We start from the raw sequence: 17,430 nt of genomic DNA on the forward strand, positions 1-17,430 counted from the left end.
ATTTTCCCTCCCCAGTGATAGAGCAGCTTTGGTGGGCACTTGGTGTCTAGCCCCTGACAGAAGCCTCTGCCCTAGCAGGGACAGCTGCTCCCACATCAGTAGATGTAACTGCTTGAAACATCTACTGGAGAAACTGAAACAGAACTTACGAACGTTTCATTTAACTTTGATTATGAATCTGGCCACAGCAAAGCAGAGCAGATTTCAAGGGTAGATGATAAAACTGCGCTCTAACCTCCCGAGCTTTATATCATAATGCTGACAAGGGCATCATTCCTTTCAGGCTGAAAAGTTCTACCCAACACTGTCATGTGATAGCAAGACAAAAGGAAGGAAAACACGGGCCACGCGGAATGAAAAGACAGATGCAGAAAATCATAAGGTGAAAGGCTTTGAGAAAGCTGTTTGTATTTGAAAATTTCCAAATCAGGTCATTTCTAAAAATAGTTAAATAAAATCATTCATTTATGCAAATGCATTAACCCAAGAAGAGCCAAAACCAGAAAACAAACATCCAATATGAAGATTTTCTTTACAATAAAAATCCTTCTAGGAAGTATATTAAATATGACAAGCAGGGAAAAAAAACATCTCAATTTATATTCAAGGGCATCACATTTTAGAACAATGTCTTAGCCATTAATCATTTATAAATGATTCACAAAGAAATTAAATATGCTATTCCATAAAAGAATAATCAAATTTACAGTTTAGATGTAAGGCTTCACCATAACATCTCATACCCTTCAGCTGGCTCTCTGCATACCCAAGTCGAGTGATCTGTGCTTACTCTCCTACCAGAGTAACCCAGCATGGTGGTCCTCAAGAACATAGGTAGTGTTCAGGTTTACTTTTTAAAGTTCAACAAAAAAAGTATTACTAGGAAGTGTCCTATTATTTGTCACAATAAAAGCAAATGAAAAGGTAGGAGAAATAGGTAAGTTATATCTGCCAGTCTAAGATTGAGGGAATGGATTAAATTACACCTTGCAAAAAAAGGTATCTAGCTGCTAGTTATGCCATTGTATTATTAGTCATTGTACACAACTGGGACACAGAACTCCAAATCACAGACTAGAAACACAGTGCTTCTTTTAAACAAAGTACATAACTCCTGTGTGAAAAAAATTGGGGAAAAAATAATGGAAACTCTCCATCTCCATAGTTATCATATGCATAAGAACTATTTGCTTTACAGAGCTCCAGTTTATTCAAAATACTGAATGTAATACTGATGACAGTAATATCTCTTAGTCTCCTTATGCATCAAGTACAAATCAGAGAAAAATCTGTCCCAAAACACTCAACCACAAAACACTGCCAGAAATCTCATATTTGCAACACAGTTACCTGACGTTGCAGTTAACATATTAATTCTGCAGACAACAGTCACAAGTACTTACTAAAAATACAGATATGTTTCCTAAAAGTAAAGTGAAGCTTTATTTAAGATGACAAAGCTTTTGTAACAGTGCAGGGTGCAAATTTTCAGTATGAAGACATTCAGAAGATTTGCTGTTCAAAGAGGATCTTTTCAAACCCTGGCGGAGGTGTATGATAAAATTCACTGAACTGACAATCCAGAATGGCACTGTCATCAACTGCAGAAGAGAACCAAACAGAAGGAATTAGAGAAGGAACACTTACGGTCTAATTCTCTATTACACCGTCTTACTAGATTATATACTACGCTCAAACCATGAAGAATATTCTCCAATGCATCCATTACATATATAAAATACAATTAAAAGAGATCTCTTCAACAAATTTGCTAAAGCCCTGCACATATATCTGAGGCGAGCAAATCATCTCCCTTTTTAGCTGATTACTTTAGTCAGTAAGGGGTCCTTAGTGACGTCAATCAGAATGCTACCTCTGATTCCACTGGGAGTGTTAGCAGGGCTTCAGGCAATTCCCTCCAAATTTTCTACTCTATTTCTCCAGAAATCTACAGATTAAGGACATTAACAGATACATATTGCAGGGCTGTCACCTCCTCAGATGCATATTTTTCTGTCCACTTCCTAATTCTGCCAGAGTGTCAGCTGTCTGCAGTGATTTTTCTGGAGGCTTACAAGGTTTCAGATATCTGCAATGGTTGGTGTCAGACCATCTGTTTTAGCATGTGATCCAAAGAGAGCTTCTTTGACTGCTTCTTTAAGTTGGAAGTTAATTGTTTTTTTACAGTATCTCTCCCAGTTTTGGATCCTCTGCATAATCTGAGACACTAGTGTTACTACCTTCAATGTAGAATATAAAAAAGAAACTGCTAAGGATTTACAGAGGAAAACTTTCATGTATACCCAACCAGTCAGAAAAGCAAGATCTCTTTCAAAGACAACTTCTTCCAAGACAAACCCGGTACACCAGCAACATTAGGTCAAAACACAAAAGCTTCATCTCCATAGTTTGGTTTGAAATTTAGATCTCTCAGAGCCAAGGTAGGAATTTTTCCCTCCTGCACTCAGTTAAAAGTCCTATTAGTATATTTGCACAGTTCTGTAGTACTTATGCAGTGTTTGCATCTCACTTCCACAAAAGTGCCTGAGGTACAGCTGCTGTAAGGGAACAACCTTTAAGTCCATTTTTTCTGTTTCACATTCTCAAGCTTGACACCGTGTTTGCCTGCTCTGCCATGTTTCTTTTAAAAAGATATCTATAGTTCTAGTCTGAATTATGGATAGGATAAATGCTTAAGAAACTCCCTTCTGTATGGTGAAATCCTTTCATGTGACTAAAGTTCACATTAAATTAAGGACATTTATAGTCAAAGTTTATACCAAGTAAGTACCACACAAAAGCAATTTGCAGGCTTCAATTGTTATAGCGATATGTAGGAGACATGATAATTACGATGAAATTAACATCTTCCACAAGTGGGCATAATAAGCCTGGCAATAAAAGGTCACTGCATTCCCCAGGCACAGAACTTCTTCAGTCAAAGAAAAAGATGATTTAGAGTAGGCTAACATGCCACCAAAAGCATGAAAGCAACCTGCATTTTTCATGCTACGTAACACCATTTCCAAAATATACAGAAGATGCAACAATCAATTATCACATAACAACTGTGTTCCTGCTGCTCATGAAGGTTTTTGCGCCAGGAGATCCCGCAGTGCTGCAGGGCAGCTATTGTCTGCCACAGCATTTTAGCAGCGCCATCATGTGGCTTAAGAACACATCACAAAATGACCATGTGAACCAATTTCCACTCTAACAGCTTGGAAAGATACAATTTGTCAGATACATTTATACACTTCAAAGCCTCTACAACACATCTAGAGTATTTTCTTCCGGTTCATAAAATTCAATATTACAAATGTATCAAGATATAAATGGGAACTTGTCAACAGTTCATTAGGAACCAACCATGAAATGAGAAAATTACCCGCACCACACAGCTAATGGTATCTCAAGAGCAAAATTATTTTGGAAGAGGCTACTACTTAAGATGAAGGAATAAAGATAAACTGGAGATGGCTGTAGGTGTAATACAGGGAATCCGATGAGCAGTTATCATTTGCTGTAAGTTATAAGCCAAACCAGAGTGTAGCGTTGGTTATGCACTGAGTTAGTGGAAGTGCTGCCTTTCAGATGAGATGTTAAACAAAATTCTGACTACTTGGGAACTACAAAACCACCGCCAAGTTCTGGAAGGGTAAATTGTTAACACATATCTTGGACAAATTCCAGCTTCCATAATTCAGAAATTCTTTCTTCAATTGCCTATGCAGGGATTAATTGGATATGGTGTTTGTTTCTTGTTCAGAACTGCTGTGTTGTACTGATGGCTGCTGGCAAATCAGCTACCACAATTCGCTTACCAACTGTTGGATTTCAAAAGTGGGCATCAATTTGGTATAGCAGCAAAGAGCTGTACCACCATACAGCAAGCAGCTGTACTAGTACTACATTAAAGTTGTTACTTCCATAAGAAAATACAAACAGCAATTCAGTATCTATTCATATTTAACACTGAACGCACTTACTAAGTATGTGAAATTAACAGGCATAAATACCAAGCTTCAGAGATAAATCAGATTAGCCCACAAATCTACGTTAGTTCAAATTTGTTGTTTTTCTTTTATCTGCTTCACATTTTTTTTACGTGGCAATTTTTAGACTGAGTGCAGTAACCCCCCAGCTTGTTGAATGTGGACACTGTAAGTAGTTAGTAAGTGTTGCTTTTTTTCCTAGCTATTAAGCAGCATTAAAAATGAGGTGAAAATATACTTTTGTATTTTCCTAGGTTTGTAGATGCATGCAATTTATAGCTGCAGTTGCCAAAAACAAATGATTGATGTGTGTTCCATTTAAGTGAGAAGAAGAATACATAGCTCACAGGACAGACTTGGTACAAAAATATTGTCCATATTGTGAAACAGTTTGAAAATCTCTGACTTACCATAGACCACTGGATAGACAGTCCCACGGATTCCTGAAGCCGGACAATGCATGTTCTTCCCATTTAAATATACATTTAATTCTACATGGTCATATGTAATGCCCTACAACGTACAGAAAATTAACAAAACAGCATCAACAAGTTTATACACATAAGATTGCTACCTAATTTAGCTTTCTTAGCCACAGACAAATTTTAATACCATTATGCAAACCACAGCATCCTAGAAAACCTCACTTGAAATATTCCTGCAAAGGACTAGAAGTTAATAAATGACCAGTAACATCTGTATTTTCAAATTCTAAGGATTCCTTAACACTCATTCAATTTGGATGCAGCCCAGTACTGCACACTGCATCTTACTAAGTTTACAAAACAAATTTCCAAACTGTTCTTCACTATGTTTAAGAAACACAAAATTTTCAATGATTTTGAATATTAAGCAGTCTGCAGTCTTCTTGTTTATATCTCCTCATGGAAATAACTTTAGTAAACTTAATTCATAGCATCACTATTTATCTGCCCATAGTTCCATACGGAAACCTCTCTCAGCTCATTTACTCTGCCAGCAGCAACAGCCCATGGTTTCATATACAATGCTATAAATATGCTGACTACAGAGCAGAAAGCAAACACTAATAAGCCAATAAATTACTTATTTGTTAGCTAAATGATTTTTCTCACTGTTTTGGTATGACTGAGTGTGACAGTTTGTGCTGTCATTCAGTAATTCAGAAATCTACTTCTATGACAGAACAAAATAAATTGAAATTTATGAAAACTGGGGAGTTGGCAGTAAGACATCAGCAGCTCTTTTGTGATTAGTTGAAGATGTTCAGACTACACAGGTTGACCAAACCCTGAAACAGTCTGTAACCCTCAAAAAAAAAAAAATATTTCAGAAGAGGATTAAAAGAATAACATAGTATCTGAGGATAAAGGATAGAGGCATCAACCTTAGCTGTTTGGGGCCTCTAAAGATGAAATTTCTAATCATTGCTATATAGAGGCAAGGTTACCCAGCAAGAAAAAGAAGTGGTGATAAATGGTCTCAATTTCATTGCATTGCTCCCATGTATTTTTGAAAATAAATCTCTAACAGGACATTGAGAAAATGACATCAATAAAACACAACCCTTTGAACAAAGTCACTTAAATATGTTTTGAGAAACCTGGAATAGTAAGGTACAAAAGATCCTAAGATTCTCCATTTGCTCTCATTCTTAATCATTTTCCCAGTGAGCATTATTACGCCCTCCCCACTTACTATCTTTCCTTCCCTACAAAAGTTTGGCTAAAACTACGATTCATTTACCACTCAGGGCCTATCTCTGCTCAGCTTTGTCCTTCTAATCATTAACCAGATAGATACGAGACGTTGAGTTCAGCTGGGCATGGTGCATAGCTATGTAATGCATTCCAGCATATTATTTGTTCAGGGAGGTCCCATCTCAAACGTCAGATCCTCGTGACGGGAATTATCCGTCAGGCAGATACTGCAACCAGACTGCAACAGAGCATTAGAGGCTACTTTTCAAACACTGATAAAGTCTATTGCCTCATTCAGAAACATATCAATGCTGAGAATGAAATCCACTGATATCCAGGCTGCTGATCTGTTCAAACACAACGGGAGTTTGTATCAGCACTTTCCAAACTGGGAGATGCAAGCCAAACAATTTGTCTGAAACAGTCAGTCTGACCACAGAGCTGTAAATGAGAGGAATCTGGGAACAGCTGGGAAAGTAAAGAAGCCTTAAGAAACTCACCACCACATCGCCCTCCTGAGGAAGGTTGTTTGCTGGTAGTCTATTTTTCTCCTCATTATTATAGTAGAGCGCTCCATCATTTCTCATCACCAGGCTATGGACATCTCGACCAAGTGGAATTTGATTCAAGTTTGCTTTCTGGGTTGCAACTCCAATACCCCAAATCCCTAAAACATGACATTACGATGGTAAGAAAAAAAAAACATTATTTTGAAGACTATCTGACTGAAGCAGGGCAGCATAAAGAATGTGTTTTTAACTAGTGCCATGGCAGTACTACCAGTAAATATCTCTTGAAAATACCAGGACTACTGTGGGTTAGCCCTGGTAGGCAGCTAAGCACCACCTAGCTGCTCACTCACTTCCCCCCAGTGGGATGGAGGAAAAGAGTAAAACCAAGAAAACTTGTGGGTAAAGATAAAAATTGTTTAATAAGCAAAGGAGAAGTGGAAGAAGGAAAGAAAACAAAACAAAGTGATGCAATGGCAATCACTCACCACCTTCCATGGGTAGACTGATGCCCAGCCAATTCCCAAGCAAAAGATGGCTAACCTCCCTAAATCCCCTCCCTTTTGTTGCTGAGCATGACATTATGTGGCATGGAGTATCTTTGGTTAGTTCCAGTCATGCCAAACAGATGTGAGAGACAGAGTGAGAAACGGAGGTGGCCTTGATGCTGTGCAAACAGTGCTCACCAACAGCTAAAACATTAGTGTGTTATCAGTATTGTTTTGGTCACAAATCTAAAACACAGCACCATAGGAGCTGCTGTGAAGAAAACTAACTTTATCCCGGCCAGACCCAGTATAAGCAGTCACAAGAGACTGAAGATAAGCAGCATTTATCCTGAAAAAGAAGGATCCAGAGAATTGTAACCACTTAGCTTAACTTTTATTCCCAGAAAAATATTGAAAACAAACTCTGAGACTGTAGGAGGATGTAAAAAATAAATCAAACTATCATGGATTTGTGAACAACACAATTTCCTTTTTCAGGCAGTTAGACTAGTCTCAGGGAAAAAGAAGAAATTGTACATATGATAATCTTGATTTAGTAAGGTTTCTGAAACTCATACAACACTGAAATAGTCAAATTATGAAAACACTGTCTAGAGAGTTACAGCAATATGAATGCACAGCTGGTTATATTCCAGGACTAGTCATCAGTAGCCCGTTGTCAAATCAAAAAAGATGACTCAAGTGGGGTTTGAGGTTTTGCATTGAGTGCACAAGGTCAGATACTGTTCCATATTCACATGAATTACTTGGATAACGTGACAATGTGCTTATTAAATGTGCTGCCAATAGCAACCTGACAGGACCGCAAGTTCTTGAGGCCCCTCAAGTTTTAAATGATCCTGACAAATTGGTTAAGAGGTCTGAAATAAGAAAAATAAGAATTAGCATTAGAATAAGAAAAGCATTTGCTTTTTCTAAATTATGAAGAACAGCAGGTAAGTAGGAATAGTAAGTGGCAGAAATAAAATAGTGGCTTGGCAACCGGTTCATAGAATATAATTTGGGGGTTATCACAGACCACATGCTGAGCGTGAGTCTGTGCCCTACTGTTGTGAAAAACTTCTGGATGTATGGCATGTATAAAACAGACATACTGTATGTACAGCAGATGAAGGACATCTGCTGCTGCAGCTGGAGCAGAGCATCCATTTTAAACATCATATATCAAGACAAATTAGGTCAACTAGAGATATTCTAGAAGAAAAAATGAAACCAATCAAAAGTGTAAAAACATCACCTATAGGAGACAATGAAAAACAATTGGGACTGTTTAATCTATAGGACACTAAAATGAGGCAAAAGGATAAGAAAATTAGTTTCCAAAGACAAAATTGCAGAACCATTTATTCTAATACTTACATGCCCAGAATGAAAAGAACAAGAGTGTGAGCCAGATTCAGATTAGGCCAGAGACACTTTCCAATAGTCAGGGTGACCCCACAGATGACCCCTAATAGATTGTGCAGTGACACTTCTGGGAATTGAAGTTTTAAGTTAAGTGATCTACAATTCTCCTGCCTTGGGGCACTGGAATAGACAAGACATGACTCACAGGGACCAGGAGAGTTTATTACCTGTGTTTCTCAAGTATAAGAACATGGGTACTGTATCTGTGTGAATAACGACCATATATGAACAACAGCTGCAGTGGACTCATCCCCCAACAGAAAGGATACTAAAACTGCCAAGTTCAGACTGATCTGAGGTTTACATGTAGTTTAAAACTGAACTACTGGTTTGACTGCAAGGTGTTTTGGACAGATTTGTGTTCACGCTGCCTGCACTCCAATGCAGCTGAATGCAAACAACCCTTACCCAAAAAGTGCTGGGTTCAAACTCCAGCTGGTGTCCTAAGGCCCGTCTCTAGACTAACACTTCCCTTCTTCTCTCCTCCTACATACTCAGGGAAAGAACAGCTTCATTTTCAGTGTCTGTTGTTTTTCAAAATACAGGCTGATTTTTAATGTTAGAATACAGGCAAGCCTGGAGTGCACCCTGTACTAGTGAAGTTGACCATATCAGTACAAGCATAATGCTTCCAAATTTCACCCACTTTCAGCTGCCTTGCGTTAGATCTGTGCAAAAAAAATTAAAAAACAGGGTGCTGAAAGGCTCCTCATGATAAGGCGGTGTTGGAATAAGTCCTGCACATCTGATTTGAAGAGCAAAGTGTAGCACAAGGAGTGCTACCCTTGCTTGGGCAAACACAGTGCACATTAAAAGCAAATTAAGGTAGACAAATCGCTACAAATACTGCTGGATAAACTGCACTATTTAAAAAACCCAAAAAACCCACAACTTCATAGCTACAGTGGCTTATGCAGTCATAAGCATCTATTTACAGCATATAAAACAATATGGTGTTTTAGTATTTGCACTCCTTTAGTAATATACTTGCCATTCTTTTAAATATTTGAGTCACAATTAAAATTTAAAAAAAGACATTTCCTTTTACACAATGACAACTTATAAAACTCTCCAATGTTCACAAGTTCAAGGACGCAATTAGAAAGACGTATGTGCTTGGTATTTGAGATACGACCACCAGCTGGCAATCTGACATACCTTGCAAGTTTAAAGTTGTACATATTTGCTGACTAACCTGTGGACTGGATTTTAAACTCGAAATAGCTCTTGTTCTGATGCAAAGGTGCATTGGCTAAGCAGCCTCCTGTGCCACATATTCTTCTGCCATTTTTAACAATTACGACATCTGTTCCTGCAAGAAGAAAAAAAAAAAAACACCAAAACTTCAAAACATTTTTAGCAGTCTGGTAGCAGCCCTTAAAAGCCCTAAACATTGAGAACAGTTTTTGTTCTTTCTGTTCCAAGCAAGAGCTTCATTAGTCTGTGAGAATTATGAGACACACTTTGAAGCAACAAAAGGCAGGCTGTTTACAGACTACTTCATCTTTCAACCAGAGTTTATTTATTTAAAATCTATACACTGCTCTAATTTCACCTCTTGGGTTTTACAGCACCATGCTGATTACAACCTTTGCTCAGCCACATCAGAAGCATAACTTACAACTTAGTGAGAAAGGGTTCACTGTGAGACCAAAGCCCTGTACCGTGTCTCTCTATACACTGGAGGAAAAAAGTCTGCAAAGAGAGGGAAAGGGACATTGGGTAGAAATGTTCGATGGAATTTCAAGGTGTTTAATTATTCTCTTGAGAAAATCCTTTTACTAGAAACATGCCTGCCAATACTGAGAGAAAAAAATCCTCTGCTAAGTTTTCCTTTTCCAGTAGAAGACTTCATCCTTAGGCACTGTTGTCATGGTCAAGAACATGGGTGACAGTCAAGGTCCACAAGTACAACTGAATAAAACCAGGCTAATAATTGCGGTTGAGCACTGGACCCTGGATCGGCCACATCTTTCCTCCTAGCTCCTCCCCCGGCTCTGGTGCGGCTAGCCCAGATCACTTCTCTGCTCGCAAAACCCAGGCATGGTTTTGCGGATAGTTCATCCTAAGGATGACACTCAAAGAACAGCGTGAACAGGACCCCGTGCGGCTTGGCTCCTTCTGTGTCTTCACTGCCGGAACTGGCCCCCTTTGCTCTGAACCACCATCCCTTGCCTAAGCTGAACAAAATCTTCAGCCCCCCCAGACTGAGGCACCCCCCCACATACTCATTCTGCTGATGAGCTTCAACTGAATTTGAACCAAAGTGAGGTGTTTTCTTTTCCTGAAAACTACCAAATCCTTCTGAAGAAGTAGCCCAAAAGCGACTTTCCCAGCACGCTTCCCTGAGAGGAGGGAGGATAAACTTTGAGGGCAGGCGCACCCCGCCCCTGGGGCCGGTACGGTTACACCGTATGCAAACACCCCGACACCCCCACCAGCTCCGCGTTCAAGCTTCCCGGCGACGCGCAGCCTCGCCCCCCCCCTCACGGGTTACCCCTTGCCGCGCCCCGGGCCTGCGGCCTCCCGCCGGGGAGGCGCCCGCGCCGCCACCGCCCCTCAGCCTCCGCCCGCCCCCCGACCCCCTGTAACGACCCGTCACGGGCACCTCACGGCGCGAGGAGGACAAACCTAGAGCCAGACCCGCCCCGCTTACCCATGCGCTGCGTGTCGAGATGCACCGCCGGCATCTCCTTCAGCGGGATGTGTCCGGCGCCGCCATCCCTGCACCAGGAGAAGCAGCAGAACACGGAGGCGGCCATGACTGGCCGGACCCCGCCGCGCCGCGCAGACGCAACGGCGGCCACAGCGAGGCGCGCGGGGGCAGCGCCCCCTGGCGGGCGGGAGGTGTCGGCGGAGCGGGCGGGCCTTCCCTTCGCTTCCCCTCGCCGCTGCCCGCCCCGGCGCGACATGGCGGGAGGCGGCGGGACATGGCGGGCAGCGCCCGCGGGGGCGCGGCTCGGCCCGGGGGTCTCGTGAAATCGAGTGGCGTCTCACGAAATGTCGTTAAAACCCCATCTTTCCTCAGGAAGTGAAAATTTAAATTTAAACGAGTGCAGCCGGAAACCTGCTCCTGAGGAGCTGTGTCTGAATGTGGTGGTGGAGGCCTCTGCACGCAGCCACTTAAAGGGCGATTTATTCATATATGTATATATATATATAGAAGAATTTATATATATAAAAAAGAGGACACTGATCATGGTGGACAGATGGTAGGTATCATGTCAACAAACTTCACAGTGCTGGTCCATGTGGGAAGGGAGCCCTTCGTGGAAATTTACTGGTCAGTTATTCCTGGCTCCAAGTAACAAGAACCCCATTTATCTTCTTTTTTTTTTTTCCTTTTTTTTCTTTCTCGGAAAAATCAAAAGAGACAGGATTCCTTGAAGTGAAAGGTTCACACAGCTGGGTCTGGAGGGGGCCAGCCACCTCTTCCGCCAGGGACTCTCCGCCTGCCTCCATGACATTTGAGGAGAAAGGGCAACCCTTCCAGACCTGTCTGGCTAGGGAGTCTTAACTCTGAACTTTCTGTGTCCTGTTTGCTTCTAGAGTACTTTTATCGTCTTGAACCTTTGGTAGAGTGTTTTTCCTGATTTACTCAGGACCAGTTGAACTCAACTGTAAACAGTGCTACAGTGAAAAGCATGCTATCATTGCATTTACCATGTTTTTGCAAAGCACACTTTGGGACCAGCTTTGTGTCCCTTTCATAGAGCAGAATGCCACGTAATTTAAAAAGCTGTAGCTTGACTTGTGGCCTGTGGGTTAGACAAGTGCTTCTTCAGCAAAAGCCCTAGAGCTGTCCCTGCAGCACACAGCATCCAGAACAGGGGCCACAAACTGGGCTCCAACAAATATAGTAAATAATGATATGGCTAGAGAAGCCATAGAATATGGCTATAGAAGCCCATCTGTACCTACTTCACATTTTTATTTCTCTACAGAAAAATATCCAGTAAATGTTGTGCCATGAAATCCTGATCTAGAATATTTTGCAAACAGCAGATAATATAAATACTTATGTTTAAAGGTTTATTTATCTCCAAACCAATTTGGGATGAAATTGTTGTTTCTCATGATTTTCAGCTGGTGTCTTATTTTGTGGCATTTCACCTAGAAAGCTCCCTTAACCTTTTATTCCAGTATATAATATGATGCAACTAATGTAACCCATGTGGTGCAATGTTATCTGTCCTGGGGGGGTAGGGGATTAGCAGATGTCAAAAAACCTTGTTAAAAGAAATCTTCATGGCAAGAAATATCTTACTGGTCTGGATGGGCTGTATCAGTCACACTTACCCCTTTACTTGAAACATGAGGTGAAATGCTGTCTTTCACAAAATTGTGCCTAAAACCAATCTGATTTTAAGAGCAGCTTTAAAATATGCTTCCTTTCTTTTATTGGACTTACTGTTACAGCCCATAAACATTTGGGGTCAAGAGCTCACTTCCTTAAAATATGCCAAATGGGATTAGTCTTGAACTTCTAAGAAGTAAATATTAGCTGGAAACTGATGTTTATTTATTTCGTATGGAGGGCATCACGATTGTCATTGGTAGCTTGTTGTTCACATAATTAGTCCCATTTAAGTCACTGCGGGATTTTTATTGTCTGTCACACACTGTGGGTTTGTTACAGTAAATGCTAAAAGACAAATGTTAATATAGTTAAAAAAAAAAAAAAAAAAAAAAACAAAAAACAACCAACTTAGAGGCTCAACCTCTAAATGACTCCCCATCCCATTTTTTTCTCTGTGCCCCAGTAAGTCCTTTCCTCCCCGAAATGAGCACTGGGAATACAAACACACCTCACCACATGAAGTCAGCATTGCCAAATCAGTTGGACTCAAGGGGATGGAGCTTTGAGGAGCAGTGGCTGGCTGTGCCTTCCTGCCAGTTTCCTGCTCCACTACTTTCTTAACTTGAGAAGCTGGTTTTACAGGCCAGCAGACTGCAGCACTTGTAGGGTAAAGTGCACACCACAGCTTGGAAAAGTTGCTGGTGCTGCTTTGGAGCACATTGACTCCAGTGCCTATGTGGTTGGTGGGCAGGAACCCTTGGGGGACCAAGGTCAGTGCAGCTCTCATCCCTGCACCCATCCTGTCTCCTTCCAGATGCGGACCCTGGCTGCTGAGCACCCCTGACAGTTGCTGGTGACAGTTCGGTGTCAGAACGAGTTGTGCAGGAACAACAGCAAAGATTTACGCACGCCCTGAGTGAAGTCTCCGGTGCTGGACAAAATCAAGCAGACAACAACGTTGCTCCGGTGGAAGTAAGGCAAAAGTCAGCTGGTAAGAAACATGGCTTATTCATATGCCTTTGTTGGAGGATGAGGTGAGCAATTCCAGCAGGGTAGTACCATATTTGTAAGTGTGCTTAGAGCATAACTGAACACCCAAATTTTTACAGTGCACAAAGAACTGCCCCAAGGAAATGAAGATCTGGGCTCCAATATTTAGAAGTATAATTGTGCTTGGTAACGAAGGGTTAATTTAGCTTCCGCCTTTCTTGAATGTGCATTTATTTCACTGGGGAGGCCAAGTATTTAGGACCCTCCCACACTGGAAGCAAAATTATGCTCAGCGTGCCTAAACATGTTTGTTGCTCACAGGGTTTTAACTTTATTTCCTTGAACAGTAGCAACAGAGACATTTTGTCTGGGAACCATGTTAGAAGAACAGGAAAATGACTGGTTCCATCCGTTTCACAAATGCAGGCATATTTGGAGGTCCTGCTGAAAGAAAATGATGGTCATTGACTTGTTTTGTTCTCTGCTGAGAGCTTCATTCACAAAATACAACTGTCTCCCATTAGCCCTGCAAAGTAGATCTACTGGCTGCAGCCAAGTATATTTCAGAAAGGTTCTGTGATACCGCCAAATCTGCAGGAGAGAGGGGAACTCTCCCGTTGTTACAGCATGTAATACAACACGACTAATCAGTTCTCAGAAAAATAATTCCTCTTCGCCCTGCTGGTAAAAACTGCTGGGACTTGCTTCTCCACTGCCACAAGCTTTGTGGAGGCATTTACACCTGTGAAAACCAATGAAAAAAGTAGTTATTAAATATGCTGGAATGATTTAGTAACGTTTCCATGCAACTTGCACAGAAGTAAATGATGGTGCAGGACTGGAAAATCAAGGTTTGTTTATTGAAAGCAGTCCTTCCACTCCCAGGGTCAGGCCTGTGGTTTGGAAGATGATACAGACAAGGTCTCAGATGAAAAACAGGTTGTGCTTGCACTTTTGAAATCTTCATTAGAATGTGTTCTTGTGAGGATTAACATTCTGTAGGAAGTCTTCTGTTTTAAACAGTTAATCTGACATTTGCCAAGCCATAGAAGGAATTATATATGAAAATTAATTTTGTTCCTCATTGTTCTATTTACTTTGGAGGTCACTTCCCCTCTCCTCTTTATGCAATATAAGCAAAACCTACCGGAGCAGAGCTTTGATCTATAGGCAATCACAAACCTCATTAAAACTGACAGGCATGCTGGCCATGCTTTGTTCAGGAAGGAACAATTAAGTTCTTTTATGGTGTAAGATAGCTAAAAACTAGAAACCGCTGCCCACGGCACAGGGCTACATGGCCAAGCGCTAAGATGAGCTAACTCGTATGAGCAAGCACTAATTTGGGGAAAGTCAGAGAGATTTCTCTTGGGACTGCTTGCGAACGCAGCAGCAAGAGCACAGATTGGTTGCAGCTGTGTTTGCCTGTGTGCATGTCCGGGACCGGAAACACCACGCGAGAGCCAGCAGACAGTGGGAGAAGCAGTGGTGCATGGCCCTGAGAAAAAGCCAAGGGACAGCTTCTTCTGGGCAAGCATCCTGGCTAGAGCAGCAAGCTTGGACTGCCGCACAGCACTCCCTCCCATTTGCTTCCTCTGCGTGCAAGGAAATGGGACGTGGCTGTACATTCTTTGTCAATAAATAGAATTACACTAAGGAGATAACTGAATTCATCATCGATCCCCCCTCCACGCAGGAAAATCTGGTAAAGTGCTGAATATTAGTTAACTGTGTGTGTCAAAGTTCTGTATGTAAAACTACAGAGCTTTTCGGTACTGCTAAAATAGTCATTGGAGACCCTGCAGATATCAAGGCAGTCCCTGAAATTCAGACCTCAGAACAGCAGTTGATCATTTCAATCGCTGACGATCCTTCATGGATTTTTAATGCCTGGTATTTCTACAGTGCATATCAAAAGTAGCTTTTATGGAACAGTGACAAGAAACTGCTTTCTCTGATCCCCAGTCAGAGTGTTTAATATAGTCCAGATGTATCTGTTGAAAAGAAATTTAGTCAGATAGGATATAGTTGTGAAACTTTTATACATGAAGAAGGTATCTGATACACGAAGCTGTTTTGAATAGTTTATTTATCTGTGTTATCTTACAGCATCTTCTTACCAAGCTGCTATCAGCATCAAAGCTTTTGCAGATTTATTTCTGTATTTAGGTCCCCACAGCAACTACATCGTACATCTCAGATTGTCTCTCTCCATTTGAGGATATGCTCACACCAGCACAGCTGAATAAAGCAGCGGGCTTCGAGAAGTCACTGTCCTGATGCCGGTGTACTCTGTGTCTGCTCTGACAGCTCTGCAATGGGACATGAAGCCTTAACCTCCTTCAGTGGGAAGTAAAAGGCAGACTTGCAGCCAAGGATAAGACTGGAAAATGCCCTCGACTCACCTCTTTTCCTTGGTGTTTCACCCTAAGAGACAGTTTGACAGGTCTTTGGTAGCGTGGCTTCCGAGAAGCCTTACTGATGGGGAACACAAACCTGGGCAAAAGAAAAAAAAAGCTGCTTTTAACTCCAGCTACATTTATCGATCGGTTTTGTGTTAGACGTCTTCTCCGGCACAGCACAGGGGGTGCCTGCGGCCCGGAATGAGCAGCTGGTGTGGCCGAAGGGCAAGGCTGTGTTACTTTTGGCAGCAGCGCCGGCAATAGCTGGCTGGAAGCATTTGTGAAATTGTGGTCTGTTGGGGGCACTTCTGGTTTATGCTGACGTGTGTGCAGGCTGCCACCAAAACGGGCCCTCTCGCTGGCTCATCCTGGCATTGGTGTTTGTTCGGCTGTGGGATGAGCTGGCTGCCAAAATTGATCCTGCTGAAATTTTTTTTTTTAAGCTGGATTAGCTTTCAGCTCTGTTGGCAATTGGATCTAGCCTGACATGTGGCCACATGAATGTTGGAGCCAGCGAAGAAGAGGCATCAGGAAAGCATGACTAAGGGAAGGGAAAAGGATGGAATTATCTCTTTTGCCAGTAGCAGTCTCAGCTTGGCTTAACCCGCCGTGAATCTACCTCTCAAGGTAAAATTACCTGTTACAGCTTGAGTCACATTAGGCTTGCTTCCACAGAAAGAGAAAAATCTTGTTCCTCTTTTCCTCTCCTCTGATGTTAGACCTGGTGATTGTCTAATCTTGCACTGAACTGGTTTAACTTGTTGAATCAGCAGAAAACTCACCCCAGCAAAGAAAAGGGAGTAGCGTTCTGCTGGCCTAGCGGGTCGAATCAGCTCAGTAAAGCATCTGCCGAGGCTGGCAGAGGTGGTACAGGTGAGGAGGGCGGTAGCAGTCAGCTCTGAGGTCGCTGAGTGAACCACAGCAAACAGCTTAAGTCTCATAAATCTCCTGTCCTCTGGGTTCTCTCTGTAGTTTAAAGATGACAATAGGCACTATCCCTTTGTGTTACAGCCAACGTGGTGTTTTGTCTCATAAAGCTGGAAGTCGCCACTATTTTATAATTCCCTCCAAACTCCTACCCCTGTAATTTCAACTCTCCCATGGGCAAGTGGCATTTATCCTAACACTTCTCTTCAAGCCGGGCCTCTCCTTTCAGCCTAGATTTCCCTTGGATTTGTTTCCTTGTCAGACAGGGAAATATTGCCACAGATCTACTACTGCTCTTTTCCATCAGCTGGAACTTTTCTCTGAAGCTTCAGCAAATGGCCTCTGATGCTGCTTTGGGAAGACACTCTGTGCTCTCAGATGTGGGAATGGAAGCTCGTAAGCAAACTGCTGTTGAGAAACCTTTATAAATGACAAGGAGTTAAAAAGAGTATAGAAAGGTGGACTTACATGTGTGCAAAACAGTTGGTCATGTGAAACTCTATCAGTCAGACAGAAGTAGTAAAATGCCCAAATTACATTTGATCACGCTCAGGACAGCCATGGTACACTTAAGTACGGTGCTGGCTGGGCACTGTCTCTATGCACCAAGCACAGAAATCCCGTGCTCTTCTTGCCCAGAAGTTGGAGCTTTCATCTTTGACAGCAGAAAGCCCAGGCAAGGAGGGACAAGAACATTTTCAAATGGTCCTAA

The 17,430-nt window shown here is 41.9% G+C and overlaps 1 protein-coding gene across 1 annotated transcript; it reads right to left on the reverse strand.

The window, feature by feature from the left end:
• Positions 1-378: 378 nt before the first annotated feature.
• On the reverse strand, positions 379-10,884 carry SPRYD7 (SPRY domain containing 7). Its single transcript, XM_074859725.1, has 5 exons — positions 10,756-10,884; positions 9,295-9,411; positions 6,175-6,341; positions 4,406-4,508; positions 379-1,601 (listed from the first exon to the last, which is right to left on the reverse strand). Exons 1-5 carry the CDS (start codon positions 10,859-10,861, stop codon positions 1,504-1,506), a joined length of 591 nt encoding a protein of 196 aa, XP_074715826.1. The 5' UTR covers positions 10,862-10,884; the 3' UTR covers positions 379-1,503.
• Positions 10,885-17,430: the final 6,546 nt, after the last annotated feature.

This window comes from Strix uralensis, chromosome 2 (assembly GCF_047716275.1).
Source record: "Strix uralensis isolate ZFMK-TIS-50842 chromosome 2, bStrUra1, whole genome shotgun sequence".
Taxonomy (NCBI): domain Eukaryota; kingdom Metazoa; phylum Chordata; class Aves; order Strigiformes; family Strigidae; genus Strix; species Strix uralensis.